The sequence below is a fragment of the Protopterus annectens genome, chromosome 2.part1 (assembly GCF_019279795.1).
Source record: "Protopterus annectens isolate FY-2018-M chromosome 2.part1, PAN1.0, whole genome shotgun sequence".
NCBI lineage: Eukaryota > Metazoa > Chordata > Ceratodontiformes > Protopteridae > Protopterus > Protopterus annectens.
In genome coordinates, this window is record NC_056729.1 from 1,509,983,445 (window position 1) to 1,510,002,423 (window position 18,979).

The 18,979-nt window shown below is 40.4% G+C and overlaps 1 protein-coding gene across 1 annotated transcript in view; it reads left to right on the forward strand.

Annotated features, from left to right (window-relative positions):
- MEGF6 (multiple EGF like domains 6) overlaps positions 1-18,979 on the forward strand; it is a 2,184,612-nt gene that overhangs the window by 1,833,854 nt on the left and 331,779 nt on the right. Inside the window, exon 26 of the mRNA XM_044062967.1 lies at positions 12,312-12,443. Coding sequence (XP_043918902.1) covers positions 12,312-12,443 — 132 coding nt within the window. The remainder of the gene's footprint in view (positions 1-12,311; positions 12,444-18,979) is intronic.

Consider the following 18,979-nt stretch of genomic DNA (forward strand, 5'->3'; position numbering starts at 1 on the left):
GATCCTTTACCAGCAAGGTGACACCTCCTCATTGCACGACAGCTAAATATTTAAATTTTGTTGGCCCAAATGTCCATTTATTATATTCAAGATTTGTCCCTCTGCCCAGTGTGCAGTGATCTTAGGGCTGATTGTATTAAATCTGAGTTTCCTGTTGCAAGCACCCATCTTGAAAATGCATCAAATGCCTAAATTGTTGTCAACTAATTTTTTTAAGGAATTGACATAAAACCAGCACATGGCTACCATTCTCTAGCAAGAGGTCAGCATCCCACACTTGTACCTTGAACAGGTGTGTATTGTTGCTTGGTGAGGTACCTCACAACACCAGTTTTTGAGATTGACACTAAGTATGTAGGCACCACCTCTGTATCCTTTTTCAAGATGCATGACTCTCCCGGGGGAGTAATCTCTTGATTCTATGAGTCATGTTTCTGGAAGGGTCAAGCCAGGCTGTTTAACTACTTTGAAGAAGTTATCATCCTAGCAAGGATTGATTGGTCCCTCCTGCATGTCTGTGGACCCTTGGTTTTCCTCTTATCCTTGCTGGATTTTGATAATGTTTCCTGTGTGCTAAAAATGGCAGATTGGATGTGTATCAACACAGTTCATCACTTTTATTCAGTGCTGATACTGGCCCCAAATCTGGCTTTTCAGTGGCTTCTATTGCACCTGGTGTTTGCCTCTCCAGTGCATGCTAGTCAGTATTACACTCAGTGTTGGCTGTCTGAGTGCCTTCTTCTGCTGCAGTATTCTCAGTGTGGGAGATGTGGGGATTTTGAAGGGATCCTGGTGGATTCCATCTTTGTTCCCTTTGGATTCTTGGCTGTGGTCCTCTTTTAGGGGTTGTATGTTCTTGTGGCATAGATTAACTTGATTCTGCTAGTTTTCTTGAAGCATACTTCTATATGGAGAAATGTTCATGATCACAAATTCCAATCTGGAATAGCTATCTTTTCCTGACTCATCCCTCCTCAAAGCATTCAAGTGCTTATTTTATACAGAAAGAGGTGAATATCTTCCTTGGAAACTGACATGCTTGGATGCACCAAAAATTGGGTCTTAATGAACACAAGGAGGCAGACCATTGTATCTGCTACTCCTCAGATAGACTTCCCCGTTTCACTAAAATTACATTGCAGATTCGTGCGTCATCTATTACGGCTCATCATGGATCTCAACTTTTATTCATTTGGCTTTAAACTTCCTATCCCATCCATGTAATTTCCAGACTTGTCAGACTGTGCAAGCCATAGAGAAACTGTCTGCACATCTCAGATTAGATGGTCAGGAAACTGTAGAGAATAGCCCTCACCTTATGTCTTTGGCAGACATTCACATAGCTCATTGAAACTTCACCATTGCCATGGGTGGAGCTACTTCACCATGACTAGGAGTGCAGTTGCTGGCAGTACCTTTTTAAGAAAGTTGGCATCTGTTGAAATTCCAAGCACTGTAATTGTGATTTTCAGAGTTGAAGTACTTAAAGTGCAAATCTGTAAGAATATATATTAAATTTAAGGTTGTGATACCTGAGTGTATTTACCCAACTATGAGGTACATCTTTCTCAGAATTGCTACATATAAATATCAGTAATATGGAGTAAGTCACTTATACTGAGAGCAAGTCTTTTGGAATCTGATCTCCAGGTGTAAGTCTGCTTCATAGGTGTTACTCCTGTTTAAATCACTTGAACCAAGACCAGATCTTTTGGAATCAGTGCAGACTTACACAGAAGTAAGTCACTTGAACTGAGAGCAAGCCTTTTGGAATCTGGTTTCCAGTGTAAATCTGCATTATATAGGTTCATAGGTAGGTACTGGGCTATCTGCCTGAAGGAATATATTAGCCCAGCCACGTTGTGTGGTATTCACCTCCCCTTTGGTTAGTTCCCTAGGCCCTTGATCTAGCAGCTAGTACCCTTGGCCCCTATCTAGTAGAGTTGTTGGTATGATCCCTGGTGTGAACTTTCTGTTACCCATCCACTCGTCAAGGTTCCTCTTGAAGAGTGATAGTGAGGGGCTCTGTCTTATGTAGATCGGGACCTTGTTCCATAGCAAGGGAAGTCTTTGCGAAGGGAATCTATCCCTCCAGCATGTTCTATTTATTGTTGTGCTGAGGTTTATATCCCTAGAGCGTGTAGCTCGAGTGGATTTGGTTTTGCTAAGATGGAGCATGTTTAACAGTTCTGGGTTGGACATGGCTCTGTATGTTAGACAGAGATCGCCTCTGAGAAGGCAGTATGCAACAGAGAAAAGCCTTAGTTTTTTCAATCGTGCTGCATAGGGCAACTATTTGAGGCCAGTAATCCTCTTAGTGAGGTTCCTCTGTGGTCTCTCCAGCTGCTGGAGATGTCTAGCCAGGTACATTCCAATTGGTGCATTGTACTCGATAATGGGTCTGATGAGGGAAGAGTAGAGGGGCACCACTACATCCTTAGATCTTGATGTAAACCCTTTCGTGATCAGATGGGTCACATAGAGGATTTTCTAGCCACCTTGGCAACATGGTTATCAAAGGAAAGCTGACTATCTACTTGGGTCCCTAGATCCCTTATTACTACTTCAGATTTCAGGGGGTTACCTCCTATGTGGTAGTTAGCGGGTACTCTGTTTTTTCCATAGGGGATTACTACTCATTTTTTAGCATTTAGCTTGAGACCATGGCTTTGACACTATGCATTAGTCTCATTAAGGCCCTTCTGGAGGATATCCATGTCGGCCGGAGACTCTATTATAGCACCCAGTTTGCAGTCGTCCGCAAACTTGGTCAGCCACAGCCCGTCAGTGTTTGCCTGTACTTCTGAGAAGTATATGCCAAACAGGAGGGGCCCCAGGGGAGGCACACCGCTCGTTACTGGTCTGGATTTGAACATAGATCCTGCTACTCTTACTTTGTTGGATCTGCCTGAGAGCCAGTTTGCGATCCATCTTGTGACGTAAGGGTTTATGCCCAGGTTGGGGAGTTTATCAATAATACCCGAATGGGGAATGGTGTCAAATGCTTTAGCAAGGTCAAGGTAAGCCGTGTGTACCTCCTTTCCCTTATCTATAGCCTGAGTAACTGTCTCAAAGAAGTTCCCCAGGTTCAGGAGGCATGATCTGCCCTTGACGAAGCCGAACTGTGTGGGGTCAAGTGTTTGGAGGTTCCCAATCTCTCCATTTGTGAGTTCCATAATGATTCGCTCCATTGCCTTACAGATCAGACTGGTCAGGCTTATTGGTCGGTAGTTCCCAGGGTTGGTTATGTATGCCCAGCATTGGAGTAAGTCACTTACAATGAGAGCAAATCTTTAGGAATTGAGGCAGGCTTACACTGGAGTAAGTCACTTACACTGAAAGCAACTCTTTTGGAATCTGGTGTAAGTCTGCTTTATAGATAGACCTTAAACTGGAATAAGTCACTTACATTGAAAGCAAATCTTTTGGAATCAGAGCAGGTTTACACAGGAGTCGGACATTTACACTGAAAGCAAGTCTTTAGGAATTTGGCCCCCATGTCTTCCACCGCTTCCCTGTTAAGTGCTCCTGTAACCCATTTATAAAACTGGATGACTTTTGAGTCTTCGCTCCTTCAGGCCATGACCTTGTGTGTGTTGTCATCCTGGAAACTGTTGTCTTATGGGAAAGCTGCTATGCTTTTCCTTACAAATCCATCTATGATTTTCCCTACCACATATGTTAAGCTAACAGGCCTGTAGTTCCCTGGACTTTTTCATGGTTCCTGTATGCATCTCTTGCTATCTTCTAGTTATCAAGCTCTTCTGCAATTTATATTATTTTATTTTAGTTAAGTCTGTTTACAGTGGTAGGGCATTGATCAGCAATAACAAGTTTCAGGAACACTACTGTGGAAAAATGCATTTATTTATTGCACAGTTTTTTGAAGAAAGTTAGCACCATTGACTGTGGGCCTGTGTGTGTACAACCCTTCCCTCTCTTCTGGGAGTGTCAAGCAGACCATGCTGTTTCAGTGCTCTTCAGTCTTACATGATTTCTCCAGTGCCAAGGACGTGAGTTTAACCCCATCACTTGGGCCACACTGTTGAATCTTTCTTCTGTAGCATGGAGCCAGACTAGGAAAAAATACAGTTGTTACAAGTAAACAATATGTACACAATATTGAAGACAAGTGATATAATCAATAACGTACAACAATTTGAGTGTAATGTAAATATTGCAGCATATTTTGTTTATTTATTTATTTATTTATATTTGATAACGAGGTATTTTTTGACTGGGCAAAAAACAGAAGCCTGTTTTCAGTGGAGACTCGGGGAGAAAAGCTCCCAAGTACAGTTACAAAAATACAAGTACATAAAGTTTATAACAAGTAAAACACCATACATAGTACAATAAAGATCATAATGTACACATAATTACAAGTAAAGATAAAAGCAGCTTAGCACATTTTTTTTTATTGGTAGGCTGAGCGGGGTAAGAGCTTAGCCAGAGGAAGTGCAGGAGCATACCATGGATTTGTTGGAGACTGTAGGGTTGTAGAATTTTTATTAGAGGCATTGGCTATTAGTGGTAGACTGAATTCCATTGGGTGAATAATATTCATTTGCCTGTGGTGATTCTTGCATGATGGAAAGGAATGTGAAGATTATTTTTGCCCAGAACAAGAGGTAGTTGATTTTTGTTGTGTCTTCTTCAATACATTGTTGAAAAGTTAATGTCTGATCTGGCGATGCTGAGTGATCTGTTGAAGATTTCTGTTACAGGATTTATTAGCTATTGGGTAGTTTCCTGAAGATCCCAGGAGGTAGACCTTCTTGTACCTATGCCTTATTCTCCATTACAGTATCCATTTTTTTCTTCCTTCTTCTCTACCTTGGTTTCCATCCACTACTTTCCCCTAGTCTGCTATACTTGCCTTAATGAAAACCAGTGCAAAGCATTTAATACCTCTGCTTTTCCCTGTTTTCTTTGATCTCACACTCTTTCTTGCTCAGACTAACCATGTCTATTCCTCCCATCTTCATTTACACAGCATATCTGTAAGTGTTTCACACTCCTTCTACCATTTCCCTTTTAACTTGTGCCTACCTCACCTCCCTTTTCTCCTTTCTGCTTGCCACCTTATGGTGAAATCATGCGCTATGTAGCTAAACCCTCTCATGGCTCAATACCTAAGTCACCTTCCACACCCTTTTTTGTACAACTTGCAGCTTGGGATGTTCTGGTCTTCTATCAGACTCAGATATCCAATGCACCTTTTACTGTCTTTTTTCAGACTGTCATCTTCCTCCCTTAGTGTGTGTAGGGGGGAACTGATCTACTTCATCAGCCTACTGGCATTTCCCTTTTTGCTTTAAGCCTGATTAAATTGTAACTGTTATTCTAAGCATTTTGGTTTAAGCACTTGGTCTACATTCTTGTGGCAGGAGAGGCAGCTTACATCATTCTAAGTTGGGAATTGCTGGTTGAAGACTTAGTGTGTCTATTATTCTAAAAGTGCCTTAGTTCTGGTGTAAGCACTTGGGCTTCAGGCCAGTTGTTTTACATTATGAAGGTTTGTGGTCTGCACTCTTGTGGGAGGAGAGGGTAGATTCTGCCCTTCTGAGCTAGGAATTGCTGGTTGAAGGCTTATTGTGCCTGCTTATTTGAACTGTTTCTTTCTGAAATTGGTGCAATGTGTCTGCTGTAGCATAGGCTAGAGTCAGACCTGCTGAATCTAGCTCTGTTTGTATAACTTGAGCAGTAAACCAGGCCATCTTTTGTTGAAGAGGGTTCCCCTGCACCCTAGTGGCAGGAGTGTGCAGTTAGAACTTCTCTGATTGAAGATTGCTGGAACAAGGTTCAGTTTTGAGTTTTTTATTGGTTAATTGGTTAATTTGTTTAAATAAGTTTGCTCGTTTGCCACTGTTATATTTAATTGTGTATCTATTCTCCTGTATTAAATCGACATGAACAGAGTTTAAATATCTTTAGTATAGTCTGGTTACAGAATTTGCTATATCCAGATATGTTTGTCTGATTCCTGTGTTTCCTGCTACACCATCTTGTGTTGGCTGGGGCCTGCCTGCACTTAATGAGAGTAAGTGAACTGGTTGGAACTGGTCTGGAATAAGGTGTGTAGCTAAGATCTCAGGGACAAGAGTTGATTGATCAATTGCAGTGTTTCTATTTTACTTTCATTTTTGTGGTATTTAAACCCTCATTTTCATGGGTTTGTGCTTGTTTGCATATCTCACACCACCTCTGTGCTGTTTTAACCCTTTGTGAGGTATCTCAGCTGCATTTTCTCCCTTACCAGCACTCCCGTGTAAGTGATGCCCTCCCTTGCAGCTTCTGTACTGATTTTATCCACCCCTACTCACACCAATAAGTACTCTCCTTAGATAGTACACACCCTACTATCCCTGACCTCTCTTCCACTGATTCTGACAACCATGGATGGACAATGTCATATTGTTTCTCCTGCTAGTCTGGTTGATATGGGCATCCTGAGACAGTGTAGCAACTGCCTCATGTACATGGACAACCCTGTACTACTATCACCTAGGAACACAATATGTGAGAGATGCAATTGCATTAAGAATCTAGAATCCTTGCTGTTTCAATCACAAGTCAGTACACCTAGCACTGAGAATGTTGTCTGTGCAAGCAATACAAATACCACACCTCTAACACCACCCACACCTATACAACACACTCCTACATATGCGGAGGTTCTCAAGAAAAACATAGCTAAACAAAAGAGAGATCCGAAGCAAAAACACACACGTACATCACAACCCACAGCACCAAGCACCAAATATAGTACACATGCCTGTGTTTTACAGCCTGTAAAGCCCAACCACAAACCCAATATACTAGTCATAGGAGACTCTATCATGAGACACACAGATGTGCCCCTCACCAGGCTAGACAAGGAGAAAGTCAAAGCAAGTTGCTTGTCAGGTGCTAGAATCTGCCATATCATGCTCACACTCAAGTCTCTTAACAACAGATACTGTTATGACACTATCATAGTCCATGTTAGTGTGAATTATTTGAGATGTACCTCTCCAGACTATATGAAGAGAGACATGACTGTGCTCCCTGAATATGTGTCCTAGACAGGTATGTAGCATCCTGCCGTCACCCAGAATGATGCTTCAATACAAACAAAAAAAGGGGATCCATTATCTGAAAGCCTTGGAGGACATGATTGACAGAGCACAATGCTTTGCCAAAGATGGCCTTCATCTGTCTCCCCTGGGCTTCAGGCTTCTGGCAAAGGCTCTTGCCTCCCCCATAGTGCCTTTTTAGGCAAAGTCATGAGTAGAAATTTACCAACAGGAAAATTTCTTCTAAACAAAATTTAAAGGTCATGCTGCTAAACGCTAGGAGTCTTAGCATGAAACTGCACTCATTGCAAGCATTCTTCATCCTGGAGGATGCTGACATTTGTGCAGTCACTGAAACCTGGATTAAAGCTTCGGAGAGCACTCCAGTTTTACCAGGTTACTCATCCTACCATACTTTCAGACCCCAAACAGAGGGCTACAAAGCCAAAGAAGTTGGAGTTTCAGTATTTATCAAAGACATACACACCTCCAGGCTGGTCAGACAGTATGACACATGGGACACACTCCAAGTGCAGTTAACTGTTGACAAAACACCTATTCAAATCATAGCTTGCAACAGACCCCCAGCCATAACTCAGGACACCCACTCCACCTATCTGGACTTACTTGAATCCATCAAGATTCAAGCCTCTACCCTGATCCTGGGTGACTTTAACTACCCATTCATAGAGTGGAAGACCAATTCTAGTCCAAACACAAATGCCCAGAGATTCCTCGACTTTGTCAATGTCAGTACATTGGATCAGCTGGTCGACACCCCCACGAGAGGTGACAATATCCAAGACCTGGTATTAAACAACATGAGTAGCCACTGTAGTACCCCTACAGTGTCATTCTCCTTGGTAAGATCCAACCATAAGGCAATCACTTTCAAAGTCACCATCTACCCTTACCCCTCCCCCCAGTCAGGGTCAAACAAATAAACTTTTCCAAAGCTGACTACAATCTCCTGAGAGCTGCTATAAGCTGATTCACAGCCACCACCCCTTCAGTTGGAACTAGCACTAATGTTGAAGCCTACACCAAAAAGCTATATGAGCACATACATAACTGCATGGACTCAGCAAAACCTGACAGGACCAAATCATCTTCCTCAAGGAAGAGTAAACCTGTCTGGTGGACAACAGTAATAAACAAACTCTATAATAAAAGGATAAAATTGCTATCCAGGACCAAGGAGCAAGTGCCAAATTGGAAGCAATCTATCCTTTGTCTGAACAAGCAAACAAGGTCACTGGTGAAATCCTCTAAGGCTAACTTTGAGTCCAAATTGGCCATATCCACTAAGGACAATCACAAGGCTTTCTTCACTTACATCTGCAGTCTTAAAGGTAACACTCAAATCTGCTCTGAACTGGTGCTCAAGAACATCACATACACAAACACCGTAAATATAGCCAACCTACTGGCAGACACATTCAGTGAAATCTTCACCCTCCTGTCCCCCTCATCAGTAAACCAAGACATCCCCAGCACCTGCCCCCTCCCCTCATCACCAAGGAGCAGGTCTTTAATGCCCTTTTAAAGGCTAAAAAATACAGCCTCCATGGGACTCAACAACATCCCTGGCTGCATCCTACATGAACTCAGGTATGAGATCTCAGCACCATTAGGCACCCTATTCAACCAAAGCCTGAGCACCGGCTTAGTCCCAGCTGAATGGAGGACAGCCATTGGTCATCCCTCCATACAAACGTACATGGTCTACTGACCCAGGCAATTATAGGCCCATCAGCCTAACTAGTCTGATCTGCAAGGCCATGGAATGCATTATTATGGACCTTATAAACAATGACATTGGCAACCTCCAAATGCTTGACCCCCCCCCACAGTTTGGTTTTGTCAAAGGGAGATCATGCCTGTTAAACTTGGTCGACCTTTTCAAAACAGTCACAAAAGCCATGGATGAAGGGAAGAGAGTGCACACTGCCTTCCTTGACATAGCCAAAGCCTTTGACACTATTCCCAACTTGGGCATAATAGATAAACTCTCCCAGCTAGGCATCAACCCATATGTTACCAGATGGGTAGCTAACAGGCTCACTGATAGAACCCACTCAGTCAAAAGAGAGGAAGCCACCTCTAGTGGTAGACCCATAACGAGTGGCATACCCCAAGGATTGGTCTTAGGGCCTCTACTGTTTGGGATATACTTTTCTGAGGTGCAAGCAAAACCAGTGGTCTGTGGCTGACCAGGTTTGCAGATGACTGCAAGCTGGGCACTGAATTAACTTCCCCTAGTGATGTGGACATTCTCCAAGAGGGCCTTACCAAAGCTAATGACTGGTGCCAGAAGCATGGCCTCAAACTGAATGCCAAGCAATGCACCATTATCCCCTTTAGGGAAATTGGTGTCTCCACTAATTGTCATATTAATAATGATGTAATAAGCATGCAATCAATTGTGAAGGACTTGGGCACCCAGGTTGATAGCAACCTGATGTTTGAACACCACGTTGCCTCCATTATGCAGAAGACTTTCTATATGGCCCACCTCATAAGTCAGGGTAGTTCATTCAGGAACAAGGAGGTCATAACATCCCTGTACTCCTCCCTTATCAGACCAATTATCGAGTCCCATGCCCCCTTAGGCATGTACCTTGCCAAGCACATGCAGCAGCTGGAGAGACCACAGAGGTTCCTGACCAGGAAAATCCTGGGTCTCCCAACACCTATCCTATACATATAGGTTAAAAGCCCTGTCCCTCTACTCAGTCTCGTACAGACTGCTCAGATGTGACCTGTGTCTGGAATGCAAGGGTATCTCAGACCCAGCCTTGATGGAGTTGCTGCACTCAACCCACATGCAAGGCCTCAACCTGGTCTGTGACATTAGTAGAACTTGTTGGCGGGATAGATTTGTGTCCCAAACACTCCTCCATCTATGGAATAGACTCCCTCTTAATGTCAAGCAGAGTACCTCCTAGCCCTCTTTAAGAGGAACCTGAACGACTGGATGGGAAACCCAAAATACACTCCTGGGATCCCACCTGTGTCCCTGTTGGACAGGGGAAACAGGTGTTGACTTTGTGGGAACATGGGCAAAACTATTGGCTTGGTTTATTAGGGATTCCAGGCCAATATTCTAGTATCGTCCTATGAACCTATAAGCACCAGGGCACATACTCTAGGTTCTAACACTCACTTGGCTAACCCCCTTATATTGTTATTATTATTCCTCCTCCTCCTGGACTTCACATTGCATATATAGGTGACATACTCTTTCCACCCCCCACTCTGTCATTAGTAAACTACCTGCACCATGGCACTTCTTGTTTCACTCCTTATTGTCATTGGCCCATGTTTCTGTGATATCAGCAGGTTCTGCAGTGCAAGGTAATACTTCCTAATCATCCACCTAGTCATTGTTGTTTGGTCATCTGTCTGTTTTCTCCATGTATAAGTTCCAAAGTACCTACTCCTTTCTTGTTCTTCTGTAAATTCCCATTATATTTAAAGTTAATGGTATATTTGTGGAGATGCAGCTTTCCAACCCAGCTATGAGCACTCCTATCACTTCTTGGCTAAAATGGAGCCTGTCCATAATACAAATCTGGTGTATCTTTACCAGGCCTTCCTAATCTTCATACCAATCCTATGCCCTTCACTCCTGTCCAATGCCACAACCAGTTCTGTGCTTCTTCTTTGTGCTAGCTTTTGGTCAGATAACATTTCTGTCACTGCTTCCTCCCACTTCCTATCCTTTCTTGCTTATGTCACTTCCATGACCCTGATTGCAGTCATCTCAAAGCATAGTATGCATCTACCTCTTTCCTTTGGTGATCACTTTTGCTCAGCCACCTACATCTTACTATGTCTCAGTTCAGAAGCCATCTTCACTGCCAGCTGGTCTATCTTGTGACTCTTAATTCCTTTGCAGATGAAGTTCTCCATCCACCAAAATCTTCTAAGTCCTCATCCTGGCTTTACTTTTTTGGTTTCATCCCTACCCTTATAGCCTGCAACATATATTGCATTGCACAATATCCAGTCATTTTGTCAACTACCTTTCTTCCCTTACTGAATCCAATCCCTCTCCCATCCCTTATATGCCAGTCACACAAACAGTCACTACTGTTGTCCATTCCTGGTTCCCTCTTCTGGTATTGCCATCAGTCTCCACCCCCTCCTCTCATTTTGTTCGTCCTACTGTTAATCTCTTCTCTGATTTGTCTCTGTATTGGGCAGCACTTTGATCTCCTTTCTTTTCTGTTATAAAACTCTTTTTTGACTTACTCCCTCACATAATGCACATAGTGATTAAGTCCCCAACAGCCTGCACCTTCTCTGCACATTCTAAGTTATGTTTACCTACATCCTGTCCGCCTATGATTTAGAGTTCTCAAACCTATGACTCAAATCAGCATGATACTTGGTAAAGCAAACTATTACACAGCAGTAAGTGGCTTCTTTGCACTTAAAAAGGACATCTGTTTGTGGGTGTGAATCTAGTTGATAAACCTAATGGCATGGCATTGCTATTTAATTGCAAATTGTAGGATGGGATTAAATGACAGAATTTATGTTAGACAAAAGTATGTATCCTAGAATTAGGAAGCTCATGACATTTTAAGTTGTTGAACATCAGACAATCAGTTCTGTTGAGTTTTATTGTTTTTTTTTTTTTCTTTTTCTTTTTATTGTAATGCATGTGGCATGCAGATTGTATTTTTAAATTGTATCTGTGAAGAAAGGGTAGAAGCCAAAAGTCTGCATGTATTTATTTTAATAAAGGCTTCCTTAGTACAGTTGTTTTTGATATTACAGCTTATTGAAGGTTTTACTAGCCAACAACAACCTTCTGGCTGCCTTTCAAACTACATTTAGACCCTGTATCTTTGGAAACTGTTGCATAGCTAAATAAAATGAATTATTTTCTTAAATTATGATTATTAATCCAGTAGACTTTCTTTGCTGACGTAATTAATTCACTGAGTATAAGACAATTATTCTAGAAAAGCTGGAGTAAACCATTTTGCTGTCATCTACTACATTGTACAATATAAATGCATATTCTTTCTTACAATAGTCATTCTTCTCCTGCTTTTGAGAAACTTGTATTTCCCTTTAAAAATTTTTAATTACACATTGCTGTTCTTTGTGAAGGAAGAGGGGAATCCAATATTTCCTACACAGCAGATACAGTGACTGTGGGCTGCTGAGAAGCAGTACAACTGATGTAGTTTTGCCTGCCACTTACTATGTTTCCTTTTATCCCTTTGCCTCTTTTAGTCTGTCTCCCAGGAACATATGGAGAAAACTGTAATCAGGTCTGTCAATGTCCAGGAGTAAATCAGCACTGTAATCCAGTTACTGGTGAATGTGTTTGTGCACCTGGTTACTATGGAAATAACTGCCTACTTGGTAAGCATTTACCTAATTTGAAACCTTATTTAATTCATCCATGATTGCCTTTCTGTTAGATATGCACTTTTAGTGTAACATGCTGTTTTATTTTGTTAAGATTATTTTGTTAAGATTTGCTAGTATTTACATCTGCGAGGGACTGCAGTAGAGAAACTGTCAGTGTCAGCATGCATACAAAAATAGTAGCTGGCCAGGTAAGTCCATGACTGACCAAAATGCTGTTCCCAACTCTTGGAGATGACCTCAGGCCAGTAAAACTTGGAAGTAAAACAGTTGTCAGGAAGCTGTTAACAAGTACAGTAGATGACATTGTAATTCTGTAGTGTACCCACGATTCTGAGTGTGTGCTATTCGTTGTGCAGCTACAGCTCTGGAAAGATTAAAAAAAACGTTCTTATCCTTTGCATCCATAATCAAAAGTAACAGATCTTTACTGGTTTATACTTCAAAACAAGCACTCAGGGCTTACTTAATCAGACCACAGATGTCCTCGCAGGTTAAAGGTCATATTCAGTCAATCTTATTAGGCTATACAAATAAAAAAAAAATGTTGCCACAACATAATCAGTCTTTTCATAAACTGTGTAGTTTTCACCAAGTTGATGGTATTTGTTCAATCATTTTACTGTTTCAGTAGACATTGTTGCAGTATTTACTATAATCAAATTGAAGAGCTTGCCTCCAATCAGTGTTATACTAGAAAAGGATTTATGCCCTTTCCCTACTGTTGTACAGTGTAATTACCAGCAAGTGTGAGGTTTCAGGGGTGGCAAGCCCCTGCAAAAAATATTGGTTTTGGATGTGCTTAGATGTTGTTGATATTTTGTAATTAGATGTTTTTGAGATGAGATATTTTTGAATTTAAAGTTTAGTCTAGTATAGTCTGTGATCAATTGAGGTAGGACATTAGAAGTAAGAAAGTCAAAAATGAATTCATCAGTTCTGCTTTAACTTGTCTTTTTTGACTAATAAATATTCTGTTTCTTGCTGTATACCTTTAACTTCCTCTTGCAACTTCTTCATCTTTGTAATGTTTATTCTGTAGCTATATCAAGTGAGTCCTTGTATTTCTCATATTGTCTCACCTTTTTTTCTCATTGTATTTGTATGTTGTTTTATTTCATATCTTACCTTCTTAATAAAATGTCCCCAGTCAGTCATCAGAGTGTTGGTTCTGTTCCATTTCAGGTATTTTAGCCTCTGTTAGTTGATTGCACTATTCAATAAGTATAGCCTACTTAAGGTAACATGCAGGAAAACACTGCCTTTCTAATCACTGGTGGTACAAATGTACACAATAAACATTCTGTGTGTGTGTGTGTGTGTGTGTGTGTGTGTGTGTGTGTGTGTGTGTGTGTGTGTGTGTGTATGTGTGTATATATATATATATATATATATATATGTATATATATATATACGTATATATATATATATATATATATATATGTATATATATATATATATATATATATATATATATATATACATGTATATATATGTATGTATATCTATATATATGGGTTGGGAGGGTGGCCTAATGGTTAAGGTGTTTACCTTATAAACACAAGGTATGGGGTTTGAGTCTCACAAGGGATAATTGTCTAGGCTTAAAATGGCTTACAAGGGCAGTTAGCTTAGTACTAAACTATAAACCTATATATACGTATATTTATATATATATATATCGTATATATATATATATATATATATATATATATATATATATATATATATATATATATATATATATATATATACACACACACACACACACACACAGACACACACACACACACACACACACACACACACACACACACACACACACACACACACACACACTCACACTTACAAGGTTCTAGCCAATGCCCTTATGGAGTTTGCATGTTCTCTCTCTGTCTCTGTGGGGTTCCTCCCACCTCTCGTAAGTATACCAGGTGTTTCCACCTCATATTCACCCAAGAAGAGAGCTGTGGGTAGCAGCACAGACTTTAGATGGTGCCTGTAAGGAGAAGAGTTGCATAGACCAATTGCTTTTGGCATCAAATTTGGTGCACAGAAACCTCCAAATAAAAGAAGAATGGATCACAGACTGCACATCATGTCAGTGCTAACTACTCAATTGCATAAAAATTGTCTCTAGGTGTTTTGGTCACATTGACTAATACTGCCTAAAATGAGGATGGGTATTTGCCAGTGAAAAGTGAGTTAAGAACCAGGCCTACTCTGACCTATGCCTAGAACCATGCTATTAGTGGGAGAGGTCTTTGTGCCCCTATTGGCCAGTATGTGCTTGCTGTAAAGTCCAGATTCCCTGGGTCAATAAGCTGTTGGCCCACTGGTGTCCAGTCACCCATCTTAGGTTACCTGGGCTAGCACTGTTAAGGGAAAATTGGATGTAAAACCAATCAACTTCCCAAACATGAACAAAGGATTGATAGTCAGTATAGTTTCACTGGCAGGACCTAACTTGCAAGTGAATGACAGGATGGTAAGGAGGAGGCTGGACATCATCTGTATCCAGGAGACAAGATGGAAGGGCAGTGTAGCAAAGCAACTTGGCCTGGGATCCAGAGACTACTACTCATGGAGAGGACAAACTAGAAATGGTGTGGGAATTGTGGTGAGCAAGAGACTTAAGAAAGTGAGGGCTGTCATCAGAATAAGTGATAGATGCATGGCAAACAGACTTCATTGTAAGGATAAGGCAGTATTCATAATCGCAACCTGTGCCTCACAGCAAATTTGTGGTAGTGAGGAAAAGAATGCATTCAGGCAGCAGTTGCAGGATCTATAGATTAATCAGAACAGCTTAAATTTGTGCTGATAATGGGTGACCTGAATGCACAAATCAGGACAGACAGAAGAGGTTATGAGTACTGCCTGGGTCCAAGTGGATAGGGCAACAGGAATAAAGAAGGAGAGGCCATTCTAGACTTCTGTCTGGCAAATGGCTTAATGGTGGCCAGCACATAGTTCAGCAAGACACAAAGTCACAAGGTCACATACAAGAGTAGCCAACATACAAATCGGGTAGACTTCCTCCTGGTAAGGTAAGGGCACTGGGGTAGAATCAGTGATTGTAAAGACATCTCCAGTGAAACAACCAGCCTACAGCATAAACCACTAGTTGCCACAATCATCTGCAAGCAGTGGTTAGAAAAGGCTGTAAGGTCAACAGAGACTAGGCTGAAGACCTGGAAGTTGACTGGAGAGTCACCATACAATACTTTCCAATTATTCTACTTAAACAGAATACTCTCAACATCTCACTGAAATTACAAAACAATTTTTATATATAACTGCTGCCTGTACAATCCACTAAGTTGCACATGGGCTTTCTTTTTAGTAACTTCTACAGCTGTAAATTCTTGGAATGTATAAATGTGACTACTGTATGTGTATAAACATAAGTAGAAATGTAACTACTCTGTGTTTAACTGGAACAAAGTATAACACGATGTAAACAAATGGAGCTTTTCTCCAAGGGCCTCGCTGAAAATGGGTATACCCAGTCGGACTTTCCCAGTAAATAAAACAAATAAATAAGTAGATACATAATAAAGCATAAGTGTTCAAGGAAGATACTCAGGTCTGTAGAAACTCAGGAAGAAAATGAAATAGATGAAGTTCAAGAATAATATCAGAGCCTCAAAACAGCATGTGTGAGGACTATAGAACAGATATGCGGCCTGTAGCTGGTGATGGAATGTAGAAGTCCAGGAAGTCATCAGAAGAAAGAAAGAGAGCAGGAAAAAGTGGAAGTTAGAATAGACAGACCAGACTAAGAAGGAATACCGGTTGCTTAACAAACAGGCTAACAGAGCAGTTGCAAGAGCGTAGAGCAAGGCATCAGAAGCACTCTACCAGCTTCTGAAAAGTGACTCAGCAGGTAGCACAAAGAAACTCTATCAGGTTGCAAAGCAAAGACAGAAGGATAAGGAAGAATAAGATATTTATATTAAGAAATTTAGAGTGCAATTATATTAATAAAATGCAGAGTGCAAATAGCAATGCTGTATAAAGTAGATAAATGTGGAAATCAAGAAAGAGCAGAAATGGAGATATTTATGGAGGACTTAATTATGCCAAGGTTAGAGGTAGACAGAGCTTAACAGCTAACAGTTGAGATAGAAGGTGACAAGATAAAAACAGTGATGTATAACCAGTCTGCAGGCAAGTCTCCAGGAACAGATGGTATTCCTGTGGAAGTTTGGAAGTTGAGAGAAGAAAGTGATAAAGATCTGTAAGATTTTAACAGTATTTTAAAAGGAGAGGAACCACCAACATCTTGCAAGAAAGCTGTGGTGCTTGTGTTTCCTAAAGATGGCAAAGACCCTTTAGACCCAGCTTTGTATAGTCCATTTTAATTTTAAGCCTTGATTCTAAAGTGTTTATGTCTATGCTAGCTAAAAGAATGGCAAAGGTGTTGCCAAAATTGATAGATATGGGTCAGTGCAGTTTTGTGTGTGTGTGTAGGTGGGGGGCAAACATTTGGCAGCATTAATAGAACAATGATGATCCAGAGGGAAGCAGAATGTAAGAAAATACCTCTGTTTTGGTGGATCTTGATGCGGAGAAAGCATTTGCAAGAGCAAGCTGGGTTTTTATTAGTAGGGCATCAGAAGCATTTGCATTATCTAATACAAGAATAAGGTTAATTAGAAAGATATATGAACGATCAAAGACAAGAATTAAAGTGGGAAGGTTCCTTTCATCGAAGCTGTATTTGAACAGAGGAACTTGGCAGGGGTCTTTTCTCCTTGGTTGTTTGCTTTATATTTACAACCATTGGTGAAGAAACTAATGGACTCAGAAATATAGAGATATAATCGGTATGGTAATCAACAAAATCTGACTTTATTTGCAGAGGTATTATTTTATACTTGATAAATCCAGAAAAGAAGATCTCAGTTCTGTGGCACATTTTGAAACAGTTTCAATTCTTTTTGGGATATAAAATTAATGAAGATAAAATAAAGGTTATAGCAAATTTCTTCAGCAATATCCATATTTATTGCGACATGATAAAATGGAGTATGGATTAAAAAGGCTGCTATTATGGAAGCTAAGGATATGTGGGAGGAGACTAAACAAAAGATAACACAAAAATTAAGTAACTGGAAACTTTATTTTTATGGATATGGATAGTAAGATACAAGCAGTGAAAATGTTTTAGTCCCTTTAATCTTGTGTATGGTTTAGGCATACTTGTATCAACCTGAGGAGAAGTTGTGGGCAATAATTAATGCAGAATTGAAGGAATTTATCTGGGAAGGAAGGAGTGCAACAGATAAGTGTGATATGTTGATCCTTCCAATAGAACAATGTGGTTTAGGATGACCTGATTTGAAGCGATATTTTAGAGTTACACAGATAAGGATCATATGCATAATACAAGCAGACGAATATTATTTTAAGTGGAAAGAGATGATGATGAAGCAAGTGAGAAGTTCAAGAAATAGAGAGAGAGTGGGATTTTGGATGCAGATCCTTAAGCAAGATAGTAATAACCATGCAAAATATTATACTTTTAAAGTAGCAGAACGTATTCCAAGAACAAAGCCAATAAAAAGAATGGAGAAAGTGGTACCATGGTGTAATGGATAGAGCTCTGGACTATGAATCCAATGATCTGTTTTCAAATCTCCAGTGGAACCTCTTGTGCTTTCAGTTTATGGCTAGGTTTAAATGGCCCACAAGGGCAGTTAGTCTAGTAATAATCTATAATAATCTATGGTACAGAAATGGATGATGTTATGTTGTCCTATCTCGCCTTCATTCTTACAGTGATGGGTTCAGAGCCGATTCTCGGCTCCGACTAGGCCGAATACATAGCTGAAAGTCTCAAACCTGGCTTGTAGTAAGAAGATATCCCACAATGCATTGGTGTAATTCTCCAGATCTCGTTTGCCGTTTTACGAGGTTGGATGCTCTCATCTTGGCCGTGGCTAAGTTGTGACAAAATTTCTCCTCTATACTGTTATATTTGATAATAGATAGATTATTTCTCAATTATATTTAATTTGTTGTGCATTTTCTTGCATTACAGATAGATAGTGATAGTTTTATCCCCTCTGGCGCTGCTTTTGCCTTCGCTGTCTAGGCCTATTGGTATCCCTTGTAGTGGTTGTGGTTCTGTCTGTTAGTTTTATTAATAGCTCATTTAAGTTAGAGAGCTATTCGCCCGTTTAAGTTAGAGGGCTTGTAGTTTATTGTTGTCTTGTCTGGAAAATAGGACCATTTAAGTTAGAGACCCTATTTTTTTTATCCCTGGTTGTCTGTTTCCTAGTGTAGCTTTAACAGTTCAATAGTTTATTGCTAAATTTTCTTGTTGTTGTTTTTGCGGTCTTATCTTAACTACGTCTAAAGACCCAAAAGAGAGGGAACATAAGCCTTCGGGTTTTAAAAAAGGCCAGAAGTGCTCACAAAAAAATGTCCATCACAGATTGTTATATGTGTCTATTGCCTTGGTGCTATTCACCTACAAGAAGACTGCACCTTTTGTCACTCTTTCAGTGCAAGAGTACTTC